Genomic DNA, 19,189 nt, shown 5'->3' with positions numbered 1-19,189 from the left:
CTTTATTTTTATTACAGATGTTTACTGGCACTATAGTGGCTGTCGTAGTTATGGTTGCCTACTTATATCCGGCTGGCATTCCAGGCAGCATTCCAAGTCTCACTCACGTTATTTTGTAGTTTTTAGAAATATTGTAGAACTTGTTTTCTGGAACCGTTACGTTAAGATGTCTCTAGAGACTTGTTTTGGCGCCAAGAATACATGGGACGATTGGTAGTTCAATAATTGAATATGTATCAATATTGTGCTTTCACTGTATAATTTTAATCAGATGAAATGTCCCGATGGGACCTGAAACATTGTTTTTCTCCTGCTGTTCCTAATAAATAAAGAGCCCTGTAAATAATAATATGATAGTTAAATTATTCCTAATTGTGGTCTTACACTTATCCAAACCCTGTAAAATACCCATAATCAGGGTCTGGATGTGAGTAACGCCACGTTTAGCTGTGACCTTTAGTAACGAAAGGTTAAATCCCCGCTTTAACTCTAACTGAGCTCGGCAGATGTGCGAGGCAACACCTCTTTTTGCATATCATTCAGATCAACATCCGTTATAGTAACGCAAGGACTCATTACGGCTGAAAACAGCATTTAAAGCAGCGTTGCTGAGCTTTGAAGATACCCGTTAGCACTTAAATTCACTTCTCGTTATGTCAATAACGGAGCTTTGTGGATCTGTGTCCAGGATGGTTGCATCTTATCAGTAGCAGCCATATAATTCAGAAGTTATTGTAAGGTGTTCTAAAACACCCCTGCCTGGGATCCCACACCTTTCTTTTAGTTCTCATCATCTTCCTTTCCTCCTCCATGGAGCAGTGAGGCAGGAGGCCTTGTGCTGGTGAGGCAGATTTGAATTAGGACCCTTAGAATAGTTAGTGAGTTAGGAGAGAGAATCTGAGGACAGTTAAAAAGAGCTGATGCATATTACAGTAATGAAGCCCACTGGTTGGGACTAGGTTAATCCTGCTTAGCGATGGGAAGAATGTTATATCTCATGTTATATATACTGAAAGAATAGTATACTGTTATATAAAGGTCAAAGTATCCTAACTTTGTTAAAGTCACTGTAAGTGTACCTACACTTTGACACTGGAATCAATGTTATGTTATACTATTTTTCTCTGTTTATTCAATAAAAAATATTTGTACCCCCCCAAAAAAAAAATATATAAAAAATAAAAGATCTGTACATGGTTCAAAAGCAAAAAAAAAAAAAAAAGAGCTGATGCAGGTAAGACCGGACAGAGGAGAGACAAGGGAGAGCCCGTTTTTAATAATGAAATAAATAAATAAGAAAAGGGAGAGATTTAAATAAGTAAAAAGGGAAATAACAGGTGAAAGAGAATGACCATAGGAGTATAAGACAAGAAAAGTCTATAGAATATAAGGAAAGTAAGAGAGAAGATAGTTGAGTTTGAGAAGAAAAAATAAAAGAAGAGAAAAGACTACCCATTCCCGAGCAGAGAGAGAGAGCGAGTGCCATTTCCAGAGGAAGTTCACCAGAATCGCCCCTACCTTTTTTTAATGCATTTAATGAAAAATAATTTATATATTATGAAAAATGAAAACATTGCTTTACAAAGAATAGAGCTTGAAGGACTGACAAACAGTATTGTTGCCAAGAGACACAAGACACATATTTTAAAAAAAAAACTCTCCAAGGCTTTGTTTACTGTGAACATGGGAAGTTTGAAAAAAGAAAAAAAATGCTTATCCAATTTTTTTTTTACGGTGTCAGTCAGCTACCTTTAACCTATTAGCAAATATGCCACTCCTTTTAGATCACTTCAGTCCTAAGCAAGACACTTTAAACAATACAATTTCTCTGGAACCAGGCTGCTCCAGGTGTAGAAACACTGCAATCCGACAAACCCCTCTGGAATTTGACAGAACCTGTTTAATTTTGAACTCCATGTTACCTCAACCCATTTGGTTGAAATGGCCTTGTAGGGTTGTGCTTTATTTACAAGGCACATGCTGACTTCTAAAAGATCCCACTATAGGAGATTTGCGAGAGTAAAAAGGGACATCCCTAAATAGTCCATTGGGACAAAGGAACATTTTTCAAGAAAAAAGTAGATAAATGATACATTCTGTTTAGCTAAAAATCAGAGAGGTTCGCTATTAAATAGTGACATATGTTCATTGAACTAGGTTGGCTATTACTTGAGTCCAGACGCATTGTGCCTCTTTCCTGTCTCGCCTTCATATACTTTCTGGTTACCCAATTATCTGAGCAGCACACCTACTGTACACATCACTTCTCTCCTTAGATCCGTCTCCAGAAAACTGCTTATAGTTATTCAAGGTTCAATAGAGAATCTTGTTGTTCTTCCTTCTCGTACCGATCACCCCAGTGTGAGAACAATTTACCCGAGACCCTCAAATCCGCTTCCTGTCTAAATTCCTTGAAAACCTTGGCTGTTTCCTACTTTAAACCTGTTACTGTGTGTAACTATAACTTGTAATGTTGTCAACTTTATTTTGTGACAAGGACATACTGTACTTGAAAACGAGAGGTAGCTCTTAATGTATTTTTTCCTGGTAAAATATGAGTCCAGTACAATGGCAGATGAACGACATTAGAAAGCTGATAACATAAGTATAGGTTAAGAGGTCACTGCTAAATACATTTGCAATCAAATCTGTGGAATGTGAAGGTATTAAAGGAGATCAGAGTTCTTAATGTTGGAGATCATTATAATAAAGAGAGGCCATGTCTCTGATCCACATGTAATTTCTTCGGATGACAAATTCCTTTGTTACTGTATGGGCTAAAGGGCTCTGTCTCCCAGCGCAAATTAATTTATCTTTCTCATCTGAAAAATAAAATGTCTCGGCTTCTGATCTCTGGGTCCTCGCCCCGTTTGTGCACATCAATCTATTAAATGAAATACGAGAAAGTTATTTTTATTAGTGGGCTGACATTTTAATTGCATGTCTCTAGCTAGACACTATTTAACCTATAGGTCAGGCACATGCTCCATACACAACTCTGATCCATAAATGCTTATGACACATGATAAAGCTATGCTAAAAAACAAAATGCACAGCAGCTTCACTAACAGGACACTGAATCCACAACAAAAAAGCATTTTATAGGGAAACGGTCAAACAATGAGGTTATGGTAGTGGGACCGAGTGCACTCGTTATCTCTGGTGGTAATGTGCTGGGTTACACTGAAGATTAGACAATTTCAGATGCAAGGTGTCCTTTTTGTGGTGTCTTTCGAAGTACTTTTTATAGTATGGACCTTAATGTTAGCACTTTGTTTCTACTTATGGTGAAAATGGTTAGATCTGCTGTAGATATAAAAGAGAGAACTGTGTCTTCATTGTAAAGAAGCTATTTGAACATGTCGGCTGGCCCAACTTCGAGGATCAGCCGGCGGGGCTGTCATCTGTCACCGGGCCCAAGACAGTTGTCCCCCTTTCCCAGTGGACCTGATCAGTAGCTCCACCAGGGGGGGGGGGTGCAAAGGTGCATTTGCACCCCCCAAGAATTGGTATCACACTTACAGAGGCGCCGTACTTTTCCCCACAGCAATGAAACTGGTTGCCGGGGGTGAGAGCGGGGCCTCTGTATGAGAGCAGCCCTCCTTATCAACGTCTCAATGTCATAGTGATGCAACGCCACATGGAGTTGCATTGCCATCACAACGCGGTCACGTAACGCAGCAACGTCATGACCCAGCGTCACATGACATCGCGAAGTCGATGGGGAGTGCTGGTAAAAACTGCACCTCCATTCAGAACTTCTGATTGTGCCCCTGGCCCCGATGTCTTATTAGAGTTGCATAATGGGCACCCAATGGATTTGCCATTGACCAAAAGTGTTTCCACCACTATGGCTTTTTGAAATATAAATGTTTATGCATTTATGAGTGTATACATGTTATGCACAAGTGAATGCGTGTCTGATCCTCTATATTTATGCATGCATGAAAGCCCTATTATAAAGTTTTTCCTATTAGAACCCTATAGTGGTCTCCCACAGTCTTTTTTCTCCTCTCCGTGCCCTTGGTATCCCAGTCACTGTTCTCTGGAGTTTAGAAAAGATCCTGCAGACATTTGTCATAAGGAACATAAGAAAAAGACTGCAATTAAGAGACAAGTTACAGTACCTCAGAAATAAATGTTATTTGTTCATCACATTCATTCCAAACTCCTAGAAATACGCATTTGAGCTGGAGTGCAGATTGTTAGTAAATTGCTGACAAATGAGTCCCTGTAGGCCACTAAATTGGAAGGATTTTCTTTTTGCATTATAAAAAAAATCCAAGTCAGACAGCTGGGAATGAAAGAGCATTTGTGTCTTTGTAGTTTTATATTTCATGTGTGCAATTTTTTTTAAAGGCAGTGAACAAACAATGACTGATTTTGCTGTTAGCTAGTAGCAGAGGGGGAAAAAAGCCTAATCTGAAACCTGCACAAAAAAACAGAAAAAAATCTGTGTGTGCTGTGCACGCGCATAGTAAGTGAAACTTCTATGACTTTTGTCACAGAAATTGACTTATAACGCGCGTGCTCGGCACACATGTGTCAGTCAGTGTATGTGTCAGTGAGTGAGTATGTATGTGTGTCAGTCAGAGAGTATGTATGTGTTTGTTTGTGAGTGTGTGCATGTGTGTCAGTCAGTGCGTGCATGTGTGTCAGTCAGTGTGTGCATGTGTGTCAGTCAGTGTGTGCGTGTGTGTCAGTCAGTGTGTGCGTGTGTGTGTGTCAGTCAGTGTATGTCTCTCTTTCTCTCTGTGTTGTGTGAATGTCTCTGTGTCGGTCAGTGTGTGTGTGTCAGTCAGTCAGTGTGTGTGTGTGTGCGTGCATCAGTCAGTGTGTGCGTGTCTCAGTCAGTGTGTGCGTCAGTCAGTGTGTGCGTGCGTGCGCCAGTCAGTGTGTGCGTGCGTCAGTCAGTGTGTGTGTGCGTGCGTGCGTCAGTGTGTGTGTGTCAGTCAGTGTGTGCGTGTGTGTCAGTCAGTGTGTGCGTGTGTCTGTCAGTCAGTGTGTGTCAGTCAGTGTGTGTGCGTGTGAGTCAGTCAGTGTGTGTGCGTGTGAGAGTGTCAGTCAGTGTGAGAGTGTCAATGTCTCTCTCTCTGCGTTGTGTGTGTATGTCTCTCTCTCTCTGCGTTGTGTGTATGTCTCGTTGTGTTGTGCGCCCCCCCCCTCGCATGCAAATTCTGGACCCCCCTCGCACGCAAATTGTGGACGACTCCCCCCCCTCACACGCAAATTCTGGACGACTCCCCCCCCTCGCATGCAAATTCTGGACCCCCCCCTCGCACGCAAATTCTGGACCCCCCCTCGCACGCAAATTCTGCGGGGTACATGCGCCCAGCACTGGCGTGAGTGACCGAGCCCCTGTGCTGCGCGGGTTGCGCCCGGGTTTGCGCCGTGTGCCAGTGGAGGGCTGAATGGCGCCGCTTCCAATGGGCGTTAGGACTAGGAGCGTGTGGGGGGAACGACGCCGCTGCCAGCCGCTTCTGCGCATGTGTGGCGTCCGTCAGCGGCGCCATGACAACTGCGCATGCGCGGCATGGCAGCGGGCGGGGACCAGCGTCAGCGGCCGTGGCAGCGATCCCCTTCTGATGGTGCTGTGGGGAACGCAGCGCACTCAACCCCCCTCCCCCCCCGTTACGGGAGCAGGAGCCGTTCCATGCCTCGGCCGGGGGAGGTCAGCAGGGAGTGGCGGCGATTAAATTTCAGCGGGTGGGGGGAGCAGTGCTCGTTAGGAGCTGCGGCGGCGAGTAAATGTTGAGCGGGTGGGGGGGAGCGTGTAAGCGGCCGTGTGGGGGGGAGCGTGATGGTTAGGAGCGGCGCCGCGCCGCCGCCGCATGTGATTTGCCAGAACACAGCCTGGCCTCAACTGCCAGCACTGTGACGTCACATCCGTTTCATTTTCTATCCCCACAATCCATTTTTGTCCCATTAGGAATGAGGTGCCATTAAAGAAGTTTCACTTCAAAAAGCAAAAATCCAACATGAACACTTAAAAATTCTGCAAACTACAAAAGTTATGTGCACATATATATATATATATATATATATATATGTATATATATATATATATATATATATATATATATATATATATATATATATATATATATATATATATATATATATATATATATATATATAAACCCTGTCTTCCCATAAGAGAAGGTACAAAAGCAGCAACACTCAGATATAGGAAAAAGACATGTATTAGCAGTGACAAAACAGCACACTATAAACCCAACGTTTCGGTCCTGGCAGGACCTTCCTCAAGGGGGTGCTACCAGACAATGACACCCAGAGAACATATATACCCCATAGTTCACCATGTGAGGAAAATTAGAGGCAGCTAATTGTACAATCCTGGAGCTCCACGTGTGCAATCAGTGTATGAGGTAGTACGGCAGCCATCTTGGAAATCAGGAGACAGAGCAATGTATGCTATCGCACATGTGCAGATGAGTACAGGCTCCCCCGGTGGACAAAAAAAAATCCTAGCGTCCAATGTTGCTAGGAAACCCATGTGTGGCGTCATAAAGTCCTGGGAAGTCAGCTCAAAGTAAAGTTGCGCATGTGCAAGGCTCTGTGACAGCACCAGAGTGTCACGTCGATCTGGTACCCCATTCAGTGTCAATTGCATCAGCGTGGCAGCTCCCTAAAGAAAATGACAGTGAAGGAACAAGTGAATCAACACATAAGGGGAATAAAAACAATTTCCAGAGCTGAGGGTGACTGTTTAGATGGCAAGGGGAGGGAGGGCAAGGGGAGGGAGGGATAACAAGGGAAAGGAGGAGGTAGAGCAAAAACATGCATATAAATTAGGCAATTGTAAATGGCATACTGGTTAAATATTAATATTCAGTACTGCACCATTGGGGAACAATAATGCAAAGTCCCGGCAATGGAAACCTAATTATGAGCATCTATGCATTAATGAAGAGAAAAGGACAGAGAACAAAAATTCAAAAGATGCAATCACAAAAAACATCCTAATTTGAAATCTTCATTTAGTCCTCGCGGAGCCATTGTGTTCAGAGCTCCAGGATTGTACAATTAGCTGCCTCTAATTGTCCTCACATGGTGAACTATGGGGTATATATGTTCTCTGGGTGTCATTGTCTGGTAGCACCCCCATGAGGAAGGTCCTGCCAGGACCGAAACGTTGGGGTTATAGTGTGCTGTTTTGTCACTGCTAATACATGTCTTTTTGCTATACCTGAGTGTTGCTGCTTTTGTGCCTTCTCTTATGGGAAGACAGGGTTTCTATATTTATTTCTATGGAGCATGCACCTTGACTTTACATTTGTTGCTTGGAGTGCTGGCTGCTGCTTTTTGTTGTATATATATATATATATATATATATATATATAAAATCACAAAATCCATAGGTAAATTACTTGAAATGCCAATTACACATACAGTCAGGGCCACCAACAGGGGGGTCTGCTGGGGTTGGTGGCCCAGTGACACATGGGGCCCAACCGCCCTTGGCAGCCGGGCCCATGTCAAAAAAAAAAAGTGTCTGAAAAAAAATGGCCGTAATTTTTTCTCCCCCTGCAGTAGGGGCCCGCAACTCTCCCCGAGTCCCCAGCCATGCTCCTCATCCCCCCCCACTGTCCCCAGCCCCACTCACCGTCATCCCCTCAGCTCGCCCTGCAGTAGGGGCCCAAATGACCGGGCCTTAACCTGCGTTCTCCCCAGCCATGCTCCTCAGCCCCTCCCACCATCCCCAGGCCCCTCCCCACCATGACCAGACCCCTACCAGCATCCCCTTGGCCTCAGCTCCCCCTGCAGTAGGGGCCCAGGTGGCCGGGCCTTAACTCGTGGCAGGGCCCAGTCACGCTCCTCAGTCCCTCTCCCCCCACCTTCCCCAGGCCCCTCCACCATCCCCAGGCCCCTACTGGCATCCACTCGGCTCCCCCATCAAGGCCCTACCGCCAGGCATCCTTCCCCGCCCCTCAATCCCAGGCCCTACTAGGATCCTTCCCCCCAGCGTCCTCCCCAGCCAGGCGGCTCCTCAGTCCCCCCATCAGCCGCCGGACCCCGCAGCCACTGGTCCCGACCATCTCCAAGGTATGTCTACTTTTTTTTATATGTATTGGGGGGAGTGGGGGTCTTTTTATATGTATTGGGGGAGTGCGGGTCTTTTTATATGTATTGGGGGCTTGGGGGAATTTTTATATTTATTGGGTGCTTGGGGGTATTTTTATATGGGTTGGGGTATTTTTTATATGTATTGGGAAGTATTGTTTTTTTTATATGGTGTGTGTGTGTGGGGGGGGTTATATGTATTTTTTTAAAAATATGTATTGGGTAGGTGGGTTTATAGTATACATTTGAGGGGGTGGGGATTTTTTTTTGTATATATTTGGGGGTGGGAAGATTTTCGAATTGGGGGGTGGGAAGTTTTTTGGTATATATCTTGTGGGGGGAATTGTGTGAGTGGGGAGGGAATTAGTGAGCGTGGGGTAATTGATGGAGGGAGAGGAGAGAGGGGGTGAGTGAGGAAAAGGGAGTAAGAGTGAGACGCAGGGGAGAGAAATACATGCGAGGCGGGAGAGTGAGAGGGGGGAGACGGACGAGAAATACATGGGAAGAGGAGGGGGGAAAGAGAGGGGGCTCGTGAGGTGTGAAATGGAGGGGGGACGGCTCTCAATACCGCAGACACAGGGGGGAGGGGCAGATTTCCTGCTTAAAATTTTGTCCTGGGCCCCAAGATTTCTGTTGGTGGCCCTGCATACAGTATACAAACTTCTGGTGACATTACTACGACACAAACATTAATGACCAACTTATAAAGTGACAAATCATATTCTAAAAGAATACACTTGATAATAGTATGAGAGCGATATTGCAAAATGTCACCAACATTTATAGAGGAAACAACTGTGGCATATTACATGGTCCACTGATTATTTGATTAATTTCAATCCGTAATCCAACTCCTCTAACATGCAATCTTCTGGTAACTAATGGTCAAAAATGCAATGTTACTATTAAAAGGGATAAAGAGTGCATATCCAGTCAGGCAGTTAATACTGCGCCAGCACTGTTGGCTCCCAGTTGGTGCTCCTCCAGTTGCTCTGCATGGTACCCCCGTCTGTCAGTGGTGCTGAGGTAGAGATGTGCAAGGATTTCACCAGAGTTCACAAACCATGAGAAATTAGCCCTTTTTTGTTTGTGAAAAAAGTTACAACTCAGTCAGAGTTAGAGAGCGATTCGTCATTCATTAGATCAATGTGCGTTTCAAATGTGTTTAATGCTGCTAACTCCCACCCAGAGCCTGAAATAAGGAGAAGAGAGAGGAATGTACTAAACTATTGAATACTTAATATCCAAATGAGCATTTTTCAGAGGTATTTCAGGTGTGTTCAGTTTTGTTCACAGATATCTCCCTCCTGCACCAAGGCTAGTTATTGCTAGAGCATCATCCCTTGTCTTTTATAAAACATTCTGTACCAGATGTAGCCAGGTGAAAGGACACAGCTAACCCCTGCTCACCGTACTTGCAAATAAATATTGCACTGCCACTCTCACAATTGTATTAACAATTACCTATACACGTTGTGCAAATATAAATAGCCATAAGTAACATATAAGGCAAATAAATACAATAATTGAGAAGCAAGAATATTTTATTTATTTATTCAACTCAGAGCACGGCTGTTTGGCAGACAAATGCACCCCATTTCTCCTTGGAGAAGCAATCTATCCAGATCACTTATCCTAGGACCTTGGTGGATTTCTTCCAAGCCTAGACAGTTCATATCATGAACAGAAACCCACATGTGTATGTGTATGTGTATATAGCTATATAATTGAAAACATTGTATGTTTGCTGTTCTTATGGGCAATCTGATTGGTCCGTCGGTCTGTCACTCAGCCTCTACCCAATCAGATTGGTCCATGGCCCGGCCCTGCTCCCGCACGCCTCTCATTGGCTTGCTTGCTTCTATGACCTCACCTGGCCACTCTCCTCTTCTCCTCCTCCCCCCATATTCTGTGCCCCTCTCCCCCATATTCTCTGTGTCCCTCTTTTTGTGAATAGATTGGATACTAACAATTTTAATTTCAAATAGGGGGCATTATTATAAATGATTCCTACAGGAAGCCTACTGCTACAAACAGTCTGCTTCGAGTTAATAGCCAACATACACAGGTTTCAATTATGGCCCTGTAGGCTATTTTTTGCACCTACAGAATAATTGTACCACAATGGATTCTTTTGTCACACCAGCCCGTGAAATAGTTCAGATATTTATGGAGAGAGGGTACTTGAAAAAATTACTTTAGGGTTATAATAGAGCTAAGCAGATGAATAGGGATAGTCTTTTGTATAGAAAGGTGGATAAAGACAAACCAAAATTAATATGATTTGTTGAGGGAACTGATTAAATGGATATTACAAGTATACTGGCATATTTTGTAACAGGATGATGATTTGAGGAAGGTGATTGGAGATTTCCACAGATGGTAGCTAGCCCAACGTTTGTGTAACTTGAAAGATAGATTAGTAAATAGTAATTTTGTAGCTAATAAGGGGAAGGGCAAATGGCTGGATAAAAGGAAAACAGTAGGTTACTACAATTGTGGAAATTGTTGAATGTGCAAATATATAAAGGTAGTGCAAGATTTTGGAGGCATGCATTAAGGAACTCCGCATACATAAGATATTAACCTCAACAAAAAGGCTCACCTTCTCTGTTACACACCCTATATCAGATACAATAGGGTAACCCAGAGGACTCTTTACCGATCTGTGTATCTTAGGAAAAATACTCGTGGACAATCTACCTTAATAAATGTATATTTTGATTTGTTTATTAACACCTGATCCAGGGTATTATTCAGAATCTCATGTAATCTCTCATTTATTTAGTCTGTAGGATCAGAGACAAGTCTCCTAAAACATGTTGTTTCAATTGTCTAAAAATTTCAGTTTTAAAATACCTTTCACTCATATAAACGATGCCTCCACCCTAACCCCAAGGTTTAATAATTAGTTTGCTGTGACATTGCAAATCTTTTCATGCGCAATATTCTTCTTTCGTTAGATTTTTAACTCCATAGTAATCAAAATTCCCCCGACTTAGTTCTCTATCCCAGCGGTGCGCAAACTGTGGGGCGCGACCCCCAGGGGGGGCGCGGGGTTTACAGAGGCCCCGCGCGCTTCCCGAAGGCACTTAAATTAAGTGCCGGGGGAGCTGCAGGGCCTCTGTAAACCTAACTTACCGTGGCTCCGGCGGCTTCCTCCCTGCGGCGCCATGGCAACGCGGCGTCAAAATGACGCTGCGAGGTCATGTGACGTCACGTTGCTATGGCAACGTGACGTCATTACGCCGGAGCGCGGGTAAGTTGGGGGGGGGAGCGGGAGCGAGGGGACAGCCGTCAGGGGGGCGCAGGGAAAAAAGTTTGCGCCCCCCTGCTCTATCCATTAAATCAACACAAATGTCCGCGTTAGAAATGACATATATTCTGATTTATTTTTTAAATCAGTAAACCTGATGTTCATACCTAACCGAGAGTCATCAATATTCTCTGCCAAAATTTCCTGCAGATTTTTCAAATAACCTTACCAAGTTTATAATTATTATTCTAAAACCCAACGTTTGCATACCCGAACAATTTGGTGAGATTTGTCATTGGGGTAAATCATCTGTGCAGTTTTGCAGTAGCTAATACAACTTGATTTATAGCATTGATATTGGAGAACCTCGCAGGGCCTCCAACCTCGTAGCGCAGGCGTTATAGAGCTGGACACAATTAACAAAATACACAGATTCCCAACAAGCTCTGAGAAACCCCAACTATTGTTTTTTTGTTATAGTGCTGGAACTGCATTTGTTTTACAAAACCTGACATTTCTTTAAGCGTAACATTTTTCCTGGAAGGAAATAAAACATTTTTAACATCACACTGGTTTTAGTTAAAATTATGTATAGACCAGAAGCTCCAAAGTAAATAATTGTAATAACAAACCTGGTCATCTAGATGTATTTTCCAAAGCAAAAGAAAACATATTGCAAAAAAATTGTTAGAAAATATGTTTTATTACTTCCCATCTTAAAAGTAGGCATTGGGATTAAACCCGACATGTTAATGCTCTCCTCGGTGCATCACATGCCCAAAACAATACATCATGGTGGATAATAATGGACATAGGCTGGGGCCCATTATTCTTTATTCTTTACGGCTAGTTATGGTAACCACTAGAGGACTCAATGTAGCAGCTGAATAAATACTTGAGTACAGAAAGCAAATGAACCAAAATGAAGATAAAAAGAAAATAACATTGTTTCAGATATGTACATAGAACATGGCTAGCTGCATCCGGTCTGTCTCGAAATTGAAGAGAATATTGGTCAGAATCTCACAATGGACTAGAGATACACAGAGAACAAAAGGCAGGTCACTCAGTAAGTCCTCCACAAGATGTTGCTGAGTGGTGAAGGCAGGAAATAAAATGTCTAAATATCCACCACCACCTTGAAACCTCGAGCAGATGCTGCTTCGCAGTGCACACTGTGAATTGTCCTAATTGTATTAGTTATAAATTGAAAACCCTATTTACATGGCTTTGAACTCAAAACATTGTTGATATTCTCTTCAGAATTATTTTTTTTTTCAAGTAAATTGTAGGTCTAGAAAATGTCCTTTTTGATTTTCATTAAATGCTCTTTGTATGTTTAGATGAACTGAATTTTCATAGAGAAACTGAGGGTGAGCACTTTCACGAGTGCTTTGGTTTCAGCCCTAATACTTTTTGTTGTTAGTTTTCACACACCTTGATTCGGTTTTAGTTTTCAATTTCTAAATAATAATGGGAAAAAATGCAATTTTTTAATTCCAAATTTGGTCAAACTTTTTCGAACTTTACGCAAAAAAAGTTTGTTCGTTTTTTCCATTCTCAAACTCAAAGGTTCGGCCCAAAAAAAAAGACAAATACGATGGCGAGTCTTTCTTGGGTTTTGCCTCAGTTCGACCCAAACTTCGTAAAGAACTTTGATGGTCACAAAGTTTGGATGTTGAAGTAGCGAACCTGTGTGTCCTTAAGATGAACACGGACGTTTAAATAGCTTTTGCAGCCTCTTGGGTCTTTTTTTTGTGTGCACACAGTACAGTGTGAAAGTATACCTGTGAGAGTTTGAAAGCTCTGTGCACTGTAATTTCACCTTTGAATAATTGTACTGTATGAAGCTTTAACAACTCATTTGTTTCTCAATATTCCATCTGTACAGCGTAAGCTGGTGTTCTCTTCACTATAAAGGCATAGTACTATACTGCATAAAATGTTTTATTACAGGTTTACAATATGCAATGGAAATAAAACCTTTTAAAGGTTAAAGCAGTCTAATACAATCAAATTTGCCTGTAATATCATTCATCTTGGCCAGATGACATCCATGATTCCTCTGTTCTTCTGAACATTTCACCAAACTCATGCATATCTGTAAATAAATAGACACAGGAATAGAGTACTGTAATATTGACCATATAGGATATCTTACATACTAATTTGGCAAAGGTGTATAGTGAATTTGTTTGTTGCAGGGAAGTTATGTAAGGCGTTGGAACATTCGTTCTTGCATTGTATTCACTGAGCTAGTTAAAGACCTGTCTTCCCAATGTAAGGTTTGGGAAGTGCATGGGTAATTTGGCAATCTGATTCGGGTTTACAGCATTAGCTGCCATTAATCCAAAAGTCATTAGTTCACAACATAATATTTTCCAAATGTAACTTGCTAGCCAGTGAGCCAATCATTAATAGCAATAGTACAGGAACACATTCGCGCTCCCTCAGCACATATTTATTTATAAAATATTTTACCAGGAAAAAATACATTGAGGGTCACCTCTCGTTTTTGAAGTATGAAAGACAACACCAGCAATGAGTGACTTGTCAGCAGGGAAGCTAATAGCAGTAGAATTGCAATGTCACTAGGAGGCATACAGAATACCACTACTTTTCTATTTATAAAACCAGAATATTAATACCTTTTTATTTATACTCTTACAATTCCACTTTCTTTTTTTTTTTCTTCTAAAATAGCTATAAAAAAATTGTTTTTGTAATATTCATTTTGTATAAACTCTTAACATATGATACCATATATTTTGCCCTACATTTATTAAAAGGTGATTTTTTTTACATAGGGCACAGCACCATTACTTTTTTTAAACTACTTCAACCAGTGCTCCTAGTTCCTATTTTATGTCTACCCAAGAACAGCAACGATATAAAAAAAAGATCTATATTTCCTTACATGAAGAGGTTATCAGATGATGTCAAAGAGAAATGATAGATAAACAAGTCATATAACGTGTCAGTTCTAAGGTGATGCAACATTTTGAAGATAACTTCAAATACATTAATACTATATGTTATAACAAATAAAACAAAGTACCTAACCAACTTCAAATATTGATTAGAGTATTATATTAGTTTGCAACATGCCAGTGTTATATGCAGGAAGCATTTAATATTTTTTGAGCAAGTATACTGTAGACGTTATTGATGCCACTAAGTTGTATTAGTGATTGTTGACAGATATTATAACAGGAAGCTGATGATGTCTGTGACATATCAATGGTTCTTACCTAAAAAAGGGATTCTTTAAATCCAAAATGTTACCAGACTCAAAACCAGACTGGTCCACTGCTGCCACAATCTGTATGTCATAGCTTTGTCTAGATCAAAGGGAAAAGATAACAAATATATCCATTAAGATGTATGCACCATTACCCCCTTAATTACCTCAGCTCAAGTGCCTCCTCAGTCTGTTATGAGTTAAAACATTTGGAATTTGCCGCACGTAGGATCAGCACATTAAGAGTCTGCCTTACATGTTTTCATAAAGCACGGATTAGCATCAAACTATTTGTAACATTGTTCCGTAGGCACATTCCTTTTGGGCATTTAGGTAGAGTTCCTCAATCAGTATCCATTTTACAAGGAAATGATGAGATAATTTACAATTGTAAAATCCATTGGCATGTTATGGTAAATTTGTAGGTTGTGTCAGAAGGGCTTCTGAATGTATTTGTTGTGAGTCGAATGAAATTGTTTGCTTGCTCACTTCTCTTGCTAAATAGGGCAGGGATTGGGACATACTGTAATACAATAGGAATGTATTTTTGTCCCATGCTGGAACATACACGGTTCCAAGGGTCAGATTTGGAAGTGACATATTTCATAGTTAGAATTTACTTCTCAGACTAAGAACTGTCCCTTAGTACAGAGGTAGAGTTTCAGAAAAATATGCCAGCTCCTGCCCAGGTCGACATATAGATGCATTTATTACACCTAGTATATGTGTATTGATATATGTATAACTCATTCTAATTGTATGAAGGGTGAGTCTCTATATAGTTTTTTTTTTATCAATGTCTACTGTCTATAAAACGTTTTAAGCTCTAAACTGTGACACTGTCATACTACTGTAAATCCAGTGGCCTATTAGGATAACATTAATGGCCCATTAGGATAACACTACCTGATGGTACTCCATCCCCTGTGTGTATTTTCCTGGTAGAGAGACCTTATAAATCGGTAGCCTTCAGCAAAATGTGACTGTAAATATACGCTAGTGTACCATTCAGTTTCATTAAATAGTCCTAAAGGGACAATTGTGATTGCTGCACTAGTATGTATGCTACATTACAATTTCATTCCCATCTTACCGCTTATTGGCCAGAAGCAGCACTTTCCCTGAGAGAGTTTCCCCCTCCTTGGCAAAGAGAGGAGTCTGAAGAAGGCACCGTACCTGGTACCAGTGAGTCAGAGGTTCTGTAGGAGCAGTGGAAAGCCAAACTGTGACCCTGCATGAAAAGGGAACAAGATTTGATTTTACTAGCAACATGGACTCATTTAATAATATTCTTATCAACATGTCTATTTTTGCAGATTTCAGTGCATAGCTTATTATATTCTCTATATTATGTATATATTCTGTCTGTATACAGTTATACATCAGTGTACCAGTTTCCTCAGGCCTGGTACATTTGGTTGCCACTATAAACAAGGAGAAAAATAAAACTCTGCAACATTAATGCTGACACGTGCAATAGATTATTGATATATGCAAATATATTTCAATCTAATACATTAAATAAATAAATTATGTACAGTGATCCAACGAATGCGACGTCAAACCAAAATGCAAGACCATGGACCAGTCCCGACTGCACCATGTGGAAAACAAAGGGGATCTCCATTCTGCAGAAAGAAAGGGAAAACAAGCAAGACATAACTATTGGGGAGTTTCACTAATGTGCAATACAGGTACCTGTACCGCAATCCCGCTTTAACTGCCATTCAAACTAAAGTCATTTAACATTGGGGAAACCAGCCAAAAACTACAAGGAAGAATGAATATGCACAGCCACTCTATACTCCATCACGAAGAAGGAAGATACTGCTCACCTGTGGGACATCACTTCTCACAGCCAGATCATTCCATAAATGATTTAAAAATCAAAATCCTCAATGGAATGTTTAAAAGCACCCAAGAACGGAAAACATTTGAGCTCAGAATGATAAGACTCTTTGACACCAAAACTAAAGGACTTAATGTGGACATGGTTTTCTCACACCCTATCAAAATTGTTTGTAATTATCCTGCTTGCCTTCATTCTTATCCACTCTTTCTCCCCCCACCCAGCATCCCTCCCCCTCCCCACCTTTTCTTGTCACCGTCCCCTGGCTTCAAACACTTTTAACAACCTACCTTATCTACAGTACATATCTTTTTTTTTCTCTACACTGCTTTAGCCATAGAATCCTTTGTATATCAGTATTGCTTGACCTGAAGAAGTGGGGAGAACTCGCCAAAGCTTGTCCTATGACATAAATTGTTAGTCCAATAAAAAAGGTATCACCTAATACTGAAGAACTCATTTATTCTGCACTATATATATATATATATATATATATATATATATATATATATATATATACATACACAGAATGCCAGGTTTAGCTATGATCTAAAAAAAAAGTGTGTTAAGTCCCGTGGTAACTTTAAGAGTTCCGTGGATCTGATAGCATTACAAAAAATACAAAGCAATGAACTGTTGCTTATTTCCAAGAAGTACAATTTTGCTACGTGATCAGAAGAATGAGCATTGTTATGTGCAAACAATGTTTCAACAGGTATACCTAGCAGTCATGTACTTAATTGCGATTAATTCACTACACATCATCAGAGCGAATGAAATATTCTATTCTATTCATGGCTCATTAGTCAGGCTGAGCTACCATGTGCATTGTTTGTAGATATGACACAATGCTTTCTGTCTTTATATTTGTTCCCATAAATGTCTTGTAATTGAATATGAAACTATGAACCTCCGCCGCTGGGAGCCTGGGGTATACCTGATTCATCTGGTGACAGTGCCTCCACCTGCAAGGGATCCCAACGGGTGGGATAATCCTCTTACAGGAGCAATACCAATAATACACACACTCAAGTATATACTAACAACCTTTACTGAACACCATCATATTGGTATCCTGTACCACACAGTAATATAGGCCCCAACCTGATACCACCAGTGAGTGTCCCAAAGTACATTGGGCGCCAGAAACCAATACCCTGATGTCCCTCTTCCCAATGTCAAGGCCCACCCAAAAGTGTAGGAGATAGCACTATCCTTTGAAATGTTGGTGCACTAGTTGGGTACCTGCCCGGGGCTCCAGCACCCGGGTATTGCAGAAGAACAAAGAGGATCCGTCTGATCCAACGTTGTCGTCCGCCTCCGCGTGGGGTGAATTCCGGTGTGGATAATATCACAGTACCAGCTTTACCATGTAGATGGTCTGGTCCCTGACCACAGGCCGTAGTCACTGCGTGGCGTCTCACTGGTGCTGTACCTGACTATATGCAGCTACTGGGGAAAAGTCCCTAACTATGGGCTTTCCCTATAGCAGCTACAAGCTACAGTGAGTCGGGGCCTAGCTGTGGCCTAAGGGGGGAGATCTGGCCTAGTCCAGGGACTTGCGAACAGGTGTCTGCCTTGATGTGGCTCGCAAGCTTACAACGCTTTGGCCAAAGGGTTAAACTAAATGACCCTATTTCAAGAGAATATATAAGTATTTTACTGTGTATTTCTGTCATGTTGGATGTAGCATTGGGCTTCTCTGTCGTCTGTTGTATACATATGCCACGCTCAATAGCACTCCATTTTGACACATATACATATATATATTTTGTAGGGGCTCAGGGGTTCCCAAAAAGAACTTGCTGGGGTTCTGTGTTTTGTTAACCCATTCTCAGCTGTTTCAGCTGGTGGAGGTTAGTGGCTCCTCCTTCCCAGGTTTTAAGCCCGCCCCTCCCCACTTCCCTAGTTTGCAAGTTCCTCATTCTGCTGGATATAGACCCACTGTGGTCTTCTCCCTCCTAATAGAGGTAAATGAGAATTTTAATCCTAATAGAGGTATATTAGTATTTTATCTGGTAGTGTTAGGACTTGCGAACAGGTGTCTGCCTTGATGTGGCTCGCAAGCTTACAACGCTTTGGCCAAAGGGTTAAACTAAATGACCCTATTTCAAGAGAATATATAAGTATTTTACTGTGTATTTCTGTCATGTTGGATGTAGCATTGGGCTTCTCTGTCGTCTAGTCCAGGGAAGCATTGCTCCCTGGACACTACCTGCTCCTCAGAGGTCCCTCTTCCGACTGGCATGGTGATCAATACCAAAATGGCGGCACCCTGCAACGGGAGCCGCCGATGTCTCTGGCGACACGCTCACCTGCCACAACACTCGGCACATCCCACTGCTGCAGCGGAGGTACACGGGGGAAACGGGGATCCGGGGAAAGAGACCCTACTACACAGATACAGACACTCTCTGTCTCATACAGATATACACTCTCTCATACAGACACTCTCTCTCATACAGATACACACACACTTATAAATACACACACACTCGTTCTCATACAGACACACACTCACTCATATAAACACACTTTCTCTCTCATACAGACACTCCTCCAGCCATATACCACAGTGTGAATTGAGAGCAGGGAGGGCTCCAATTAGCTCTGCCTCCTCCTCCAACTAGCTCCGACCCTAGACAGCTGCTTTGCCCCTCCCCCACTTATTGTACGGCCAATGCCTCCTGCTCTCCGATCCTCCTGCTCTCCTATCTGCCCCCCCTCCTACACTCTCACCTCACTGAGCTATGTGGCG

The 19,189-nt window shown here is 41.9% G+C and overlaps 1 protein-coding gene and 1 long non-coding RNA gene across 2 annotated transcripts in view; both read right to left on the bottom strand.

Annotated features, from left to right (window-relative positions):
• Positions 1-1,515: 1,515 nt before the first annotated feature.
• LOC142469857 (uncharacterized) lies at positions 1,516-6,927 on the bottom strand. Its single transcript, XR_012789110.1, has 2 exons — positions 6,321-6,927; positions 1,516-2,884 (listed from the first exon to the last, which is right to left on the bottom strand). It is a non-coding gene; the product is annotated as an uncharacterized LOC142469857 (long non-coding RNA).
• Positions 6,928-12,025: 5,098 nt separating this feature from the next.
• Positions 12,026-19,189, bottom strand: part of LOC142493314 (histone-arginine methyltransferase CARM1-like) — a 140,345-nt gene continuing 133,181 nt past the window's right edge. Inside the window, exons 10-13 of the mRNA XM_075597101.1 lie at positions 16,121-16,210; positions 15,676-15,813; positions 14,593-14,682; positions 12,026-13,442 (exon numbers count right to left, since the gene is read on the bottom strand). Of these exons, the coding sequence (XP_075453216.1) occupies positions 13,433-13,442; positions 14,593-14,682; positions 15,676-15,813; positions 16,121-16,210 (328 nt within the window). The 3' untranslated portion in view covers positions 12,026-13,432. The remainder of the gene's footprint in view (positions 13,443-14,592; positions 14,683-15,675; positions 15,814-16,120; positions 16,211-19,189) is intronic.

Source organism: Ascaphus truei, chromosome 1 (assembly GCF_040206685.1).
Source record: "Ascaphus truei isolate aAscTru1 chromosome 1, aAscTru1.hap1, whole genome shotgun sequence".
Taxonomy (NCBI): domain Eukaryota; kingdom Metazoa; phylum Chordata; class Amphibia; order Anura; family Ascaphidae; genus Ascaphus; species Ascaphus truei.
The sequence above is the reverse complement of the archived record's forward strand: the minus strand, read 5'-3'. Positions and strand labels throughout refer to the sequence as shown.